The 15,268-nt window shown below is 38.7% G+C and overlaps 2 protein-coding genes across 2 annotated transcripts in view; both read right to left on the bottom strand.

Annotated features, from left to right (window-relative positions):
• Positions 1-814, bottom strand: part of LOC116713414 (protein kinase C eta type-like) — a 1,777-nt gene extending 963 nt beyond the window's left edge. Inside the window, 1 exon segment of the mRNA XM_032553555.1 lies at positions 763-814. Within this exon segment, the coding sequence (XP_032409446.1) occupies positions 763-814 (52 nt within the window).
• Positions 815-3,130: 2,316 nt separating this feature from the next.
• Positions 3,131-11,627, bottom strand: LOC116712602 (acetylcholine receptor subunit alpha-like). Its single transcript, XM_032552409.1, has 6 exons — positions 11,436-11,627; positions 7,801-7,943; positions 6,060-6,104; positions 5,545-5,654; positions 5,237-5,432; positions 3,131-3,541 (listed from the first exon to the last, which is right to left on the bottom strand). The coding sequence occupies exons 1-6, from the start codon at positions 11,488-11,490 to the stop codon at positions 3,296-3,298; spliced, it is 795 nt and encodes a 264-aa protein (XP_032408300.1). The 5' UTR covers positions 11,491-11,627; the 3' UTR covers positions 3,131-3,295.
• Between the last annotated feature and the right edge of the window lie 3,641 nt (positions 11,628-15,268).

Genomic DNA, 15,268 nt, shown 5'->3' with positions numbered 1-15,268 from the left:
CCAACAAAGCTGCAACTTTCTGACTGAAGTCTTGAGCTTTTCATTCCAAACTACCACAACGTGTTCTCTGCTTAATCTATCTTCTGAGTTGCACCAGCAAAAAAATCTGCCTAACATGATACTGCCAGATGAGATGGTGTCCTCCACCTTTTTTATTTTGGGGGGCAAAACACTAAATCTTTTGTTTCTCCTAAAATAAAAGGCCTCTGAAGATGTTTTCCAGGTCTTCTTCCTTGCAGAGCGGCCTTTCAGTTCATATCAGATAACGGCTCTTCCCAGCTTTCATCAGCATCTTCACAAGGTTTTGCTTTTGTTCTGGGTCAGATTCGCACATTTTGCAACAACAAGCATCACATTTTACCCAGGGATGAACCAGAGTTATGAAAGTCTGCATCTGTCTTCCTGATATCTGTTTTCTCATGATGTCACACGAGGAAGTGGCGCGTTTGACGGTAATTTATCTAAATGACGTGAATGACAGCTTTGATTTTGTAGATGTTTACAAAGGCATAACACTTTTAATACTTTTATTGTATGTAATATTTTGAAGAAAGTCATAAAACAACTCTGTGGAAAAATCTCTCCTAATTATATCATTTATCAAACAGAAGGAAGTTTGGCAATCCTCCCCGACTTAAAACAGAAACAAAATTGTTTGATTTAATGTGAAAGAACAAGCAGTGTATGTAAATATTGAGTTTTAAGTGCGTTGGGACTCCTGGTCTAAATGTGTAAAATGCCTTAAACAAGCGTTTAAATTACTGGGGATGGTGCCGGTTTGATAGGTCTTCAAGCTACTGCTCTCAGACAACATTTCTCTGAACTTCCTCCTAATTTGACACATCGGCATTTTAAACTCCACTTTTGACACTCTGCAGACTTTGCTATCACTACTTTTTGGCTTATGCAAAGTTTGGCGTTTCATCAGCATGTTTCAACATGTTTTCTTTCTTTTTACTTCTGTTTCCTTCTTCCTTTCTCTGATGCATGCCTTTTATGGTGCTACTTGTAATTTTAATATTCCTTACTTGTGGCGTATTAGAAATGTTTTATGTTCATTGAAAGAAGATTAGACTTTTATTTCTTTCAGTAATATTTTATCATGTGTAATGTTTATTTTTGTTTGTTTGGTATTTTAGCCACATAGATTTGTAAGTTGTTTTAATATTTGAGATTTTCCTTTTCTCTCTGACATGTGAGTAATTGGACTTTTTTGGAATTGTGATATGAATAAATATTTGTTAAATGTCTTTCTTTCTATCTGAGAGGAAAATTGTTAAAAGTATTGATCTCAGATGAGGTTAAGATCAAAGTTTTTTGCTATAAGTTGGATGATTTTGTCTTTGCTTCATTTGCTCAGAATTAACTAAAAACAGGAGAAACTTTTGCTTTTGCACAATATACAGATCACTAGTGAGTGTATCTGTAGAGATGTAAATACATCAGCAGCTCATGTGGAAAATTTTGCGTCGTTCTGGCTCAGTGGTCGACTCAGACAGAAACAGGAAGCTGTAAAGGCTGCTGATTGCTGCAGGTGCTGAGTGGGTGAACTTGCATGTGTGGGAGTGGGCTGCTATTTTAGGGTTTTCTGAATTAACGCAAAAAGTTCCTTAAGAATGTGTGAAAAATGAAGAGAGAGAGAGAAAAGAGGCAAGACAAGCAGCCGTTACCTTTCTTTGATTGATCTCTTCATGCGTGGCTGACATTTTTTGTTTACCGTGAGACATAAATCGCCACTGAGATAAATACACACATATCTGTGTTTTACTTTTTCCCTAATTCATACAATTCATCTCTCAGCGCACTATTAAAGTTATAAATATAAACTACAACTTTTGTGAAACAATACTTTAAACTCAAAATGTCCAAGAAAAAAAATTAGGAAAGTTTTTATTTTATTAACCCGTTTAATCCCAAATTTTTTTCCTGCAAAATAAATGCATGCATTTCAATCCTTGGACCTCCCTAACACATGATGTTTATGAATTATTACATTTTATGTTGGTTATTTTAGTGAAAATGTAGGTTTTATACTCAGCAACAATTGTTGCCAGTGGGAAACTGCATAGTCTGAATTACACAAATCTGGCCTATTTATACATATAAAAGAATAACAAAAATCATGACATACATAATCTATTATAACAACGAATGGTTAGAGTGTTCAGAAATATTTTAAACACATAAAGATCCAATGCCCACATCCTGCAGATGTCATTGTCTCAATGTGCCAAGTGACCTTTGACCTCATTTGATTATTTCATCAATTAGGCAAAGTCAGGTGAAAATGTTAGTATGAACAAATCTGCATCTAAGAGGAAATTTCATTGTTCTAGCAGACCGATCACTACACCTTGTCTCTGTCCTAAACTAGTTTCAGGCGTGGCGTCATCTTGTAGTCGTCATTCAGTGAATAGGCCACACTTTGTGGAAAGGATCGCCCTTTGGGGAGGGTTAGGGGGGAGGGAGGGTTTCAACTGTGGGAATGACAGTGATGTAGAAGACATCATGTTCAGGTTCCTTCAGATCTAGAAGATCTAGAATATCTGATAGTTTTAAGCTGTGTGGGAACAGCAAGATATATAGAATAAACAGCAAACCAATGGACGCCTAGCATAGTGCCTGTCTATGTATTATGCTGGCGGCAACAATTGTTGCCATGCTTACATTCACTCCTCTTATGATCAAAAGATGAATGAAGGGACACAATTTTCTTCATCTATCAGTAGAAGACACTTCAAAGAACATATGTTCAAAATATTTTATTTATATTTCTTTATTTAAGTATTTTACTGACTTCCTCTTGTACAGGTTTGTGACTGACATTTACCTCCAGCGTTACAGGCAGGAAGTAAGGAGGTCTGGTCATGTGACCCTTTCACACTTGCTACATGAAATTGATATTGGTTAGAGTAGACACCCTATTATTTTATTTTAAAACTTCAGTTAGCTGCCAAAAGTCAAAACAATTCTTTTAGAGCTTCTAAAGTTAGAAAAAATGTCTGGCAACAATCGTTGCCGGTGGGATTAAACGGGTTAATATGGCTTTTCTGCTGGTTTTGTCATGTCATTTCATAGGTTAACTTTTCTGTGCTTTCTTTCTTTTAAAATGTTTTCTTTCCAGATTTCCACATTATTTTATGGTTGTTCTGCTTTCATGTGTTACACTTTGAACCTCAGCAAACACTGAGGTTTAAGAATAACATCAATACATGCTTCTGCAAATTCATTGTGAGAACTGTGAAAATTAATTATTCTCTTAAATCGTAAAAGAAAAAGGGTGCTGTTTCTACATTTACATACCTGAATCAGTAGGGAGGTAGAAGACTAGTCCAGTGAGAAAGGAGAACAGCATGCAGGGAATTATGACATTGACAATGAAATAAAGGGGAAGCCGCAGCATCAGGAAATGGTAGGTGATGTCCAGATAGGGCGTCTCAAGGCAGCATGTGTAGTAAACCCAGTGTTTCCAGCTCCTGTAGTCCTTCAACACCCATTCACCTGACTCCATGAAGTTACTGAGGTCCGGTCGGTCACTGTCCTAAAGCCAGAAAGCAAACTTAAGATATGCAAACACACATTGAACTTCATGTTTCATCATAATTATGACTTAGGAGGAAAATTGTGGTTTGCAAAACATGGCTTCCTTTTTTTTATCTGTCACCTTTACTCTGATACTGCTGAACAAAACCAGTGCAAGCAATTGCTTGACAGAAGTCACACAGTCAGTAAAAGGAATTCACCAGAGTGTCATTTATCTCAGTATGAATCCAGCTCTTATGTGTATTTATCTTAGCTGTTGTGAAGTTCTTGTTTGTGAACCAACAGCATCATGAATAAGAAGGAACACAAGTCAAGTCAAGGTAGAACGGTTTTGTGGAGGCTGAGTGTCTCTTAAGGGCACGGTGTAACCCATTATCTGAAAATGGAACCAAGGCGTGGACGTCCACCTACAGAGACCTGCAGAGATCCATAGCTCAGTTAGAAGACAGGACAGCTATTACGATGATTTATGTTGTGCAAATCATTAACCTGGACTTTATGAAAAACTGGTAAGAAGAACGCAATCAGAATTTCCATTCAAGGTTACCTCCAAGCCACAAAGAGGACTGATCAGTTGAGACAGCAACTTTTTCACATATGGAGGAAAGCTAACATTTTGCACCTTGAACACACCCACAGTGGCAGATGGTATGGGGATTGTTTTTGTTTTCTTTAACAGGAACAGGGAACTGGCTGCACAGTGGTGCAGTTGGTAGCACTGTTGCCTTGCAGCAAGAAGGTCCTGGGTTCGATTCCCGGCTGGGGTCTTTCTGAATGGAGTTTGCATGTTCTCCCTGTGCACGCGTGGGTTCTCTCCGGGTACTCCGGCTTCCTCCCACAGTCCAAAAACATGACTGTCAGGTTAATTGGTCTCTCTAAATTCTCCCTAGGTGTGAGTGTGTGTGTGTGAATGGTTGTTTGTCCTGTATGTCTCTGTGTTGCCCTGCGACAGACTGGCGACCTGTCCAGGGTGAACCCCGCCTCTCGCCCGGAACGTAGCTGGAGATAGGCACCGGCAACCCTCCCGACCCCATTAGGGACAAAGGGTGAACAGAAAATGGATGGATGGATGGATGGATGGATGGATGGAACAGGGAATCTGGTTCATCGTGGTATAGTTACTGGATTTAGGTGCATTGCAATCCAGAAAGAAAACCTGTCAGAGGTTGCCAAGGGTTTTGGAATTAGGATGGAGGTTCACCTTCCAGGTAGCTTGGCTATTGCCTTTCTACGTAATTCCCCTCAATTTGTATTTCCTTTTAATGCTCTGTCTGGGATTTCTCCTATTCAGTTTGATCTCTCCAATTGAATTTGAATGGGTCCAATCGACAGAAGGAAAACTTGTGAATGATGAGTTTCTGCAATGTTTTAGACTTGTAGTCTGCCTATGGTTGTATTTAGACAATAGCAGCGGAGGAAGTGAACGAAACTATCCAGTATGTGTTGGCTATGCTTCCAAATATTGAGCAATTAAAGTCTGGTAAACTTCATCAAGCCGGCACATTGCATACGTCACAGCCAAACGTAAGCGATTGGGTTAAATTAAATCCACAAAATGCACTTTCCTTTCTGCATCACAACTCTGCACTAACTTGTGATGCTCTATCAAATACATTTTCAAACACAGAGACATTTCTTATTGTAAAGCAATGCATTTTGAACAAAGACAACATATTAAAAGCTTCACTCTTACTGGGTTGATGATGACCAGTGTGCCATCATATGTCCAGGTACCCAGTTTCATGCTGCAGTTCTGGAGGTCAAATGGGAAGTGAAGGACAATGATCTCACAGTAACTCTTGTAGATAGCAGGTGGGTTCCATGTTATCATGCCTGTGTGCTCCAGCAGCACTTTGGTCTCATGGATGATGGCAAAATCACCATCGGCACTGGAACGAGGAACAGGAAGGAAGCAGAGGGCAGACAGAGTGTGACCACATATTCAGTTAGCTAAAGCTGAGAGTAGATGTCTGTGTAAACCAGAGCAGCAGTTCTGCTTACTTGTTGTACAGAACTAAGTCGGGTTTCCATATGTCTGTTGAAGGAATTCGGATCTTTTTGATGCCTCCATAAGCATCTGGATCCCACTGAAGGTTCACATCTTTCCATTGCTAGGATGAAAAATGGGAAGACATCCCTCCAAATAATTAATCTGTTTATTTATTCTTCCCCAGGTGATTGACCTTATTAAACCAATGTAATTTGACATAGATCAGGCTGATCTATTGATGATGAATGATCTTTTAATATAAATGTTCTGGATTGGATGTGTATGGAAGGCCAAAATAAACTTGGATTGCAAAACTAGTGGATGTCAACAGATCAGTATGGATCTTAATAATTTATTGATGTATTTACTCGTTTAAAATAAATACATAAATAATGGCCCTTTTGGCCCTCCATACATGTGTATCAAATTCATGTTTAAAACCTTCCTTGTCATGCTACCCACCCTTGAAATGAATTGATAAAATGTTTTGAATTAAATACATTATAGCTACACACAAAACAGCTACCTGTCGGAGTCGGACATTAGTGGTCACAATCTGGTTGACTTCATCCTGAGAAAAAGAAAAGAACAACGTCAGAGATAGAAATGAACTTGTTGACCTCGAGATAAACTGTCCTGCAGCTTTTAGATGCATCCCTGCTTCATTACAGCTGAATCAAATGACTGAACTGCCTCTTCAGCATGCCATCAAGTTTGACAAATGCCTGCCTTTCTTTGGGAATCGCTAGTAGCAAATTGATGTTTACAAAGCCTGACCTGCCTATTCCAACTTTGGCCAATGCCGATTTTTTTATCTGAATAATTTCTAAATATAGTAACAAAATAGTTAAGATGGCAACAGTGGGGGGACTATTGTTAACCAAGCACATCCAGATTAGATAGAATGGGCAGATCTGTCAGTCAGCTCTCTCTCAGTCAGGGCAAAGAAAAGTTGACAATGGCTGATTTTCAGACTTGTGCAGAGGTAGATATCATTGATTTCACATGTAAGTATTGACCGATCACCAATCACCCAAAATTAGGAAAATCGTGGCTGACTTATCGATGGGCTCCTACTAAGTACATAATAGGACTGATCAAAGTTGCATCCAGTATTATGCAGTGAAATGTGTCTACAAACATTAAGACAGAATGTCACAACAACATAGTGACTCAATGTCAGTAAAAAAATATTGTAAAGAAATTTTACATAAACTGACATCACTGGGACTTTTAGAAACATATTTTGTTAGAAACTAAAAATAAATCCCAATCATATTGGTGTATTTAAAAAGCAATTGACTTGTAACTTGACTTTAGAATCAAACAGTGACGAAAAGTAAAGTAACTGTTCATGATGTTTGACGTCTAAAAATGTATACAAATGATAGTGATATTATGTTGCATACTACAGTTTAAAACATGGTGCAAGATTTTACTGATTCTGTTGATCAACTACTCTTCATGAATTCAAAAATCCCAAGACTCTCCTCATAAGGACTTATTCAAATGATCACCTTTAAAATAAATAAATCCCTTTAAATCCTTATGCAGAGCAGACCCTTTTTACTTTTTGATATGTAAAATGCTACAAATGATAGAGCGTGTACATTATTTGCGCCAGGACCACAAGTAGTGTGCAAACTGTTAAAATGACATGCCTTCAACTCATTAAACTATCAACTTCGCTACACCCAGCAAGCTCTGCATCAAATGGGAATGAATGGGACAAGAGAGCCGCACCATATGTGGGACATGTGAAATAAAACTAAATTATTTTTGAAGCACAACAAACATGAGGAACCATGTTACATTGTTGAAGGCTAAGCTAATTGTAAGTTTGCTACCCTTCAGCGTCATTGAGACTCAGGGCATTTGCTTTACGGAAAGGTCTTTTTTTAGAAAACATTCCTCCTCTAAGATAGTTTGATGAAGTCCAGAGGCCCACAAATTTTTTTTCAAATTGTTTTCATGTATTCAATAGTTTTGTCTCTGTTTTGTCTGAGGTATTTGGTCTTTGTGTTTTTTGAAGTATGGGATCCTGTCTGGTGATCTGGTTGTATTTGTATGGATGCAGGTGACAGGGGTTGATGATGGGGGATCATGTTGAGTCAGTAACTGGTTTCTAATCAAATCATAGCCTTCTGAATCCTAATCTAACCATGAAAAGCCAACAAATCTCCACCCCTAAATGCTGGTTGTAAATTTCCAATATTTTCCAAACTGTTTCCACTCTTGGAAATACACTGGGAAATTTTTACCCTTACCACACTAATAAGTTGGATAAGCTGCAGGCCCACTGTGACTTCTACAGCATCGCTGAAGTGGTTAACTGGACGAACCACTTTGTTATAACCGGTAAACAGGGTTTTCACCAGCTTCGTCTCGTCTTCTGAGCAGGATCCCAACCCTGAAGCAAAAAGAGATAAACACAATTTCAGCTATGGCTTGCCCAACTTTAGGTTCAAGTTCAGTGAAGTACATTCGGAGGTAATGCCCCCCTTTCATGCCCTTCAGAAATATTTTCACAATGAGAGCTGCAGTAAGGAAATTCTCTTTACTGTGGATCCTGCTCTGAACTTTTCCTCGATTTACAACCAGCGATCTGAAACCCTTAATTTCAGAAACATGAGGACTGAAAACAGGTGCAGAAGAAAAGCAGGGTGAGAGGACACTGTCTGATTAGAGGCAGGCAAGGACAAACAGAGCAGAGAGCTTCATGGCAACACTGGACAAGTGACTGACATTCCATGTTGGTGAAAAGCTTCTCCACTGGCTGTCGCTCAATCAAATCCGTCTCCATAGGTTGTTTGTGGATCTAATCTCAGCGCTCAGCAGGTGTTTGGAGCAGCCGGCTCTGGCCAGCAAATTGTCATGAAATGACTTTCAGCTTGATATGAGTACACATAAAACACATTTAACACCTCTCCATACTCACAATGCTTTAAGTAAACAGACTTAGATGTTTTCATCCTTACTAAATGTTATATATATTTATATATAAAGTTTACATATAGTTTATGCTGCCATAAACTATATGATGCCACTGAGACAAATGGCATCGACAAAGGAAAACAGATTAAACAGAATTGAGTAATACAGTGTCATTTAAGTAGTCATACCTCTTAAGCTTCTTCACATGTTGTCATGTCACAACCTCAGACAAACACCAGTCTCGTTATCCTTTGTGGATAATGTACAAAGGACCTTTTGTGGACATTTCTGTGGACTGTAGCTTGAAATTATTTGTGGAAAATTTGACCATTCACAGATTTGTTTGTACACCACATCTACAACGTTCGACAGAAAATGCAGCTCGGAAAGCAATGCTGCCTGACACACTATTGGCTGCATTTGCAAAGCTGCCAATTCAAAAGGACCAACTAGGTTTTGCCATAGTGCCAAAGTGGTTCGTATTGTGTGTGCTAATGCCTATTAAGGTATTTTTTTGGTGTGTGAACTACTAAAATAGGAAGTTCTAAGAGTTTTTAGAGGGATCTCAAATATTTGTGGATTTTAGCTATTTGAGGGTGAATGTGTCCCTGCAATCGCTGGGTATCTACTATAGTGCATAACTGTGAAATGGAAGGAAAATTACACCTTGATTTAAATTCTTTACACCAGTCTGAAAAGAGTGGTGCACAGTATGGCTGTCCACCTAAATTCATAGACCTAGCAAGAAGAAGCCTGTAGTAACTCTAATGTCTAACTGGGAATCTGAGGTGAGAATTGAATCTGACTAAGCTGCAACTGTTTTGCAAAGACTGGGCAACCCTTTCAGGTTGTACTGAACTTTACAGTACCTTTTGACTTGTACTACTCAGAAGAGCTTTTATATAATAAGCCTCATTTCCCCAAATGTATTCCTCCTGTTTACAGAAATTTGAGTCTCTAGATGTGCAATACTGGCAGAGGCATACCTCAAGAATATTGCAGTATTGTTTAAAAAATTAAATACTTTGTAGCCTTTTCCTTCCACTTCACCATTGGAAGCTACGTTGTGCTGGCATATGACATAAAATCCCAAAGAAATACATTGAAGCTTGTAGTTCACATTATTTCATTCTTTACAGTAAGTGGGATGGTCAGTGCATTTGCTGTGATAGTAAACATGTCAGACAGACCAGTACAAATGACCCAACAGACAGCAGTGGGAGCCAAGTGGCATCCTATGTGTGCTATCCCGGGAATGTACTGGCAAGTTTCCTCCAGCCTGAGCTGGACAAACTGGGATCAAGTTTCATTAAGCCAGCAACAGAGAACATGCACATGTACCCTGACACACATGAAGGTTTGGTTTTCTTCTATACGTTCTACTTCAAGTTTTCGTCAAAGATCAGGAGGTCAGGGTTGGTGTAGTGTAGTGTACATTCCTTGTATTTGTCATTATCCTTCCCGGTTAATGTCTGCTTACATCCTGTTTGTTGTCAAGTCCGTGTTATTTTATCCAAGAACAGAAATAGAAGGGAAGGAGAAACACCTGGAGCTGTCAGTCACTGACCACTCTGTGTTGCTATTTGCTGATGTTCTCCTGCGCCAGCAATGGGGTGACAAAAAGGTGGAGGGGGGCTTTAGATGTCTCTCTGTTCCAACACAACTGATTGAAGTTGGTCCAATTACTTCCTCTGCATGTCAAAGTTCTGCAGAGGTCTATTAACGGGCCGTCATTTTGTTCAGGTGTGCTAAACCAGAGAAAGCTCTAAAACATGCACAATGCTGGATGTTGAGAACTGACTTTGGACACCACTGCTCCAGACAGCATGGTATTTGTTGTCTCTTGCCTCCACCATTTTAATATTGTTACATGTATGCCAGTAATTTGGTTTGTCTTAGAAAGAAATTGTGTTAGGAAATATGCAAATCATTTGTAAGCACTTGAGAATACCGCAACTGCTGAACTGTAAAATGCAGATCTCTGCGTCTGATTCTTAGTCTTCTATCACCAAAATACCTGATGTCTATTTCATCTTCTGTGGTTAATATAAACTACATATACTGATCAAATCTGAACTAATATAACGCTACAACAGAATAGATTTTTTTAAAACAGTTTAAAATAATGAAACTCTGACTTTATTAGTTAAAACACATAAGGGACAATTAGTGTTTTTATTTTTGTACGAACCACCTTAGAATTAGATAAGAACATTTTTGACAAACCTGAACTAAATTATTATACGCTGACTAAAATTTCTTTTTTTATCCAATTCCGATGGTTGCAGGAAGTAGAGTGTACCTCTATGTGAGACTAAAAGGTCACTGTGACAAATATGTGACCTTAGCTATCAGTCTTTAAGGGGATGTCACCTACAGTAAATTTCATATACAAATTAGGCAAAAATTTTTTAAATCCTTAGATTTATATGACTTATATTTTCCCATACAAACACCTGCATACCATACATACATTGTTAGTCATAGTACTTTCTGAAAATCATTAAAAATTCATATACATTTTTGGATTTTTATCATTTTCTGCCTACATTTTCATTGGAATATTTTTCAATTTATAAAAAAATCTCATTTTCTCAAAGGTAGGTATCAGAAACATCTTGGACTAAGACTGTTTTTCACATTCTACTTGTTAGATACCATTTTGTACAGTTGGGTTAGGGTAACTCTCCCCTGTGTCTGACCACACTTGATATCACTACATACCTACATACTGTATATTACAGTGAATATGATATGTATCTTTAACATATAAATTAGATTCTTAGGTCACACGAATACCAGTTTTAAAAATGAATTCCTATAAAAACAGATCAGTGACCTCACATGGTTTCAATTTCTAGGATGAGAAGAGTTATGTCGTAAATTAGACCCTTCAGAATCTCTGTTTTCAGAACCAATTGCCAAATTCCTTAACACCAAATTACTCAGAAATATAAAGAACTCTTACCAGAATATGCACAAAGAATCCATGTGATACAAACCAGGACCTTGTGAAGGTGCATATCTGTGCCGTAAAAATCCTTAATCCCACAGGAAACTGTTGAAGTGTGTGCAGTTTGAAGATTTCAGTGTGACACATATACTAAGTATGCATTGAAATAGATACACTGAAGCTGTAGCGTTCAACGAAGAGGGTTAGGGTAGGGGTATATGTGGTAAGGTGGCTCAGTCCCGGTTGTGAACTCTGAGCGCTTGCTTTTAATAGAAAACACTATGTCGCTTCCCCAACCCACCAACTTCTCAACCACTCACCAAATGTCCAGGCAGGAAGACAGCTGGGATTGCTTGTCTTTGATGTTAGCTGCTGTGAGTTAAAATGGAATGTTAGGATTACGGTTTGGTTCCTTTAGTTAGTAACAGGTTTTGTTCATGGTGTTCATGTTGGTTATCTGTTAAACGCAAGAAATAAATATGTCTTTGTGTGTATTTGTTTAAGGAATACTGTTAAGGTAAAAAGTAGTAACAGTTCTTTGGTTTTCTGTCTGTCTGAGCACCTTTCTAGAAAACCTGCTTTATCAGGATGTAGATATTTCCATTTTTTGGAAATGCCCTCTTAACCTCTACCAGATTGATGGGAAGCATCTATTGCTTCTCTTTGGTTATTATTGATGTCTTTCTTTAGTGGCATTATGTTAACACATATGTATGCTGTAGGATAGCAAAGTTATGGAACCTTTGCTTCTACAGAAGAGATAACGGAGAGATCAATAAACAGTTGCTTTAGGACACTTTTAGAGCCAGGAAACTGACACAGAGAGGCAGACAGACAGCTGTGCCCTGCCACTGATGAAATGAGAAGCATGTCTGGGGACATGCTGTTATTTGACTGACATGGACACATACACACACACACTCACCCCTACTTATCAGCTCATGTGGCATGAAAAAATTCATTGGGTTACAGTCAGACTGAACAACCGAACAACTGAAATGAATCACGGACAAAAATTAGCAAGTGTCTTTTACTGTATAATCAGCTTCCAGTAATCGGAACATAATACAGTAAAGACAAGCACTATAGTCTGTGACATACTGAATCAAGTGCTGAAAAAAACGAGGGAATGTATGCTGATCAATATGTGATGCATTCACTGACAAAATTTGTATGGGAATAAATGTGTAGTTCTTTATCATTTCAAGTGTAGTTATTGAACACTTCTAAATTCATGGCATTGCCTGTAAAAAATGTGCATAGGATTCCTCACAATATATTGCTGACCTTTCATTAGCAAATTACCTTAATGTTACTTTTAAATTACTCATACCCCAGGCAATAAGTGATGAGAAAACCCTATTCCTTTTTAAGTTGCCTATTTGCAAACAGCAGAGACTCTGAGTGGTGGATGGAGGCTGAAGAGTTTAAGGCGTGGCAGTGGCAGTTTCCAAATTCCTTTGGTGCCCTATATGAGAAACACATCCATATTTAAGCAGTCACACCATGGAAACACTTTCGGAAGCTATAAAGACACATTTTCTGCTTTAATGATGGCTGTTGATGCCAATTGCAGGTTTGATGGCAAACTGAATGTACTCACTCAATAATCAAAATAAGACTCAGACTGTGGAAACGCAGGAAGACATGGAGAGAGTGTTCTATTGTGTCCTTTCTACTGACCCTTACATGTGTACTGTATTCCTTTGTCCCTGTCAATGTAGGTTCCTGTATTGGCGCTCAGTGGTGAGCTGAAAATGGAGGTCTCTTGTACATTCTGACTTTTATAGAATGTTTTTGGCTAAATCCATTGCCAAAAACTGTTGTGGCATCTGTCATGTTTGTGGGAGATGACACCTTTCCACTTCTCACTGAGCTAATAAAGTCGTAGTCTCACAGACAACTGGACAAGCAGTGAAAAGTCTTTTATTACCAACTGTCAAGGACATGCAGGCTTGTGTAGAATGCCTTTGACATCCTACCCAACAGATGGTAGGTCTTTTGCACAACCATCATCCTTGACTGAGATGAAGTCACCAAAATGGCTATGGCTGCTGTCTATTTCCACGATTCCCTGAGAGACTGCAAGTGAGAGGTGTACACACCACATGACTGACAGACAGGGAAGAAGCTGGTCACACGTTTGTAAAGGGAGAGTGGAGGAGAAAGGGACTGGGACTATTACAGTTTTTGCAGGGACTAAGAGGGAACTACAACAATCAAGCCAAATTGCAATGTGACAACCTTAAACATGTTTTGTTTGCCCTGATGGCCTTGGCGGTATAGAGAATCAGGACTTCACAGACCAGTATTTCATCAAAGTCTTGTTTTTGAAGTTGTAAAGGGAGGCTCATGATTTGATTGGGATATGCTACTGGGGCTAACTCCAGTAGTAACTGGGTCAGACGAGACAGAGTACACCCTGGGCAGGTAGAAACACTGCCCAAGCAAAGAAAACATTGATGCTGATGGCTTGACTCACCATTGGATGTGGAGAACTAGATTGTTTTGGTGCACGAAGAAGATCTCCTATAGGAGCAGCTGTTTTGACAGTAGAGATACAATATGGGTCAGTTACCTCCTGGTCAATGGCAGTCTCTGTTAACAGTGTGCTTGATTCTCAGTAAAGCCATAAATTCTTCCAGACCATAATTTTTCTGGATCTACCTGTGTCATGAAATAAAGCAGTATGTGATGAACCCTACCTGTTTAAAACATCCAAGAGACGAGGACTTCTCTGTACCAGCAGGTATAGAAAAGAAGGTCAAGGTCATCAATCAGGCCAGTAAGATTACATGCATACAACAGTTCTCACTCTATAATTTTTATCATCAGTCCATGCATAAGAAAGCCACTCTTGTTTACAAAGTCATTGTTTAAGTTATTGCTATCTAGCATGAGAATTAAAGGACCTGAAAAAAAACTACATTCTGCATTTAGGAATTTATTTTTATTAGTATTTTTTTTTTGCTAAATATTGAAGGACAAATAAAATTTTATGTCAATTTATTGGACAGGGTTAGGGTTAGGGTACTGCTCTATAAACAGGCAACTTGCTCCCTCATGTGGTCTAATGATGAACTGCACGTATGACTCGATAAAAGTTAGAGATGAGATATTAATTTGGTCTGTTTTACAACCCCCCTGTGGGTCAAGACCAGGTCTCTGCAAATGAATAGAGTATAGCATTTCTAAAAGTATACAGAAGAAAACAAACAAAACAAAATAAATACAAATTTAAATCTGATAAACCTTAATCTTAACCCTAGAAACCAAGCCTGACGTCAGAGGGAGTTCAGTGATTGATTCATAAGAGATAGACAAATAACAGTTCTGATAAGTTGACACTGAAATGTTCCATAAATTTGAACATTTGAACAAGGAAGACAATGGCTGAAAAGATTGTCAGACAAGCTTAAGTATTTGTGAAATATTTTGAAACTGTTTGAATTATGGTCTGGAAATTAAGTTAAACATACTTGTAAATTAAGTATGTGACTGAAATGTCTTTACGGAAAGGCAGCAAATTGGTACTTTATCAGAACATATCCATCCATCCATTTTCTAACACCCTTGTCCCTAGTGGGGTCGGGAGGTGCTGGTGTCTATCTCCAGCTAACGTTCCGGGCGAGAGGCGGGGTTCACCCTGGACAGGTTGCCAGTCTGTCGCAGGGCAACACAGAGACAGACAGGACAACCATGCACACACACACTCACACCTAGGGAGAATTTAGAGAGACTTTATTAACCTAATTAAACTAACAGTCATGTTTTTGGACTGTGGGAGGAAACCGGCGTATCTGGAGAGAACCCACCATGCACAGGGAGAACATGCAAAGTCTGTGCAG

Source organism: Xiphophorus hellerii, chromosome 22, assembly GCF_003331165.1.
Source record: "Xiphophorus hellerii strain 12219 chromosome 22, Xiphophorus_hellerii-4.1, whole genome shotgun sequence".
Classification (NCBI taxonomy): Eukaryota; Metazoa; Chordata; class Actinopteri; order Cyprinodontiformes; family Poeciliidae; genus Xiphophorus; species Xiphophorus hellerii.
This window is presented reverse-complemented; position numbering and strand designations above follow the sequence as displayed.

Coding starts and splice junctions, on each gene's coding strand:
- LOC116712602 (XM_032552409.1), bottom strand. CDS start 11,490: ATGCACCTTCACAAGGTCCTGGTTTGTATCACATGGATTCTTTGTGCA. Junction 7,944..11,435: donor GATTCTTTGTGCATATTCTG/GTAAGAGTTCTT, acceptor TTTTTGCTTCAG/GGTTGGGATCCTGCTCAGAA. Junction 6,105..7,800: donor TTATCCAACTTATTAGTGTG/GTAAGGGTAAAA, acceptor TCTTTTTCTCAG/GATGAAGTCAACCAGATTGT.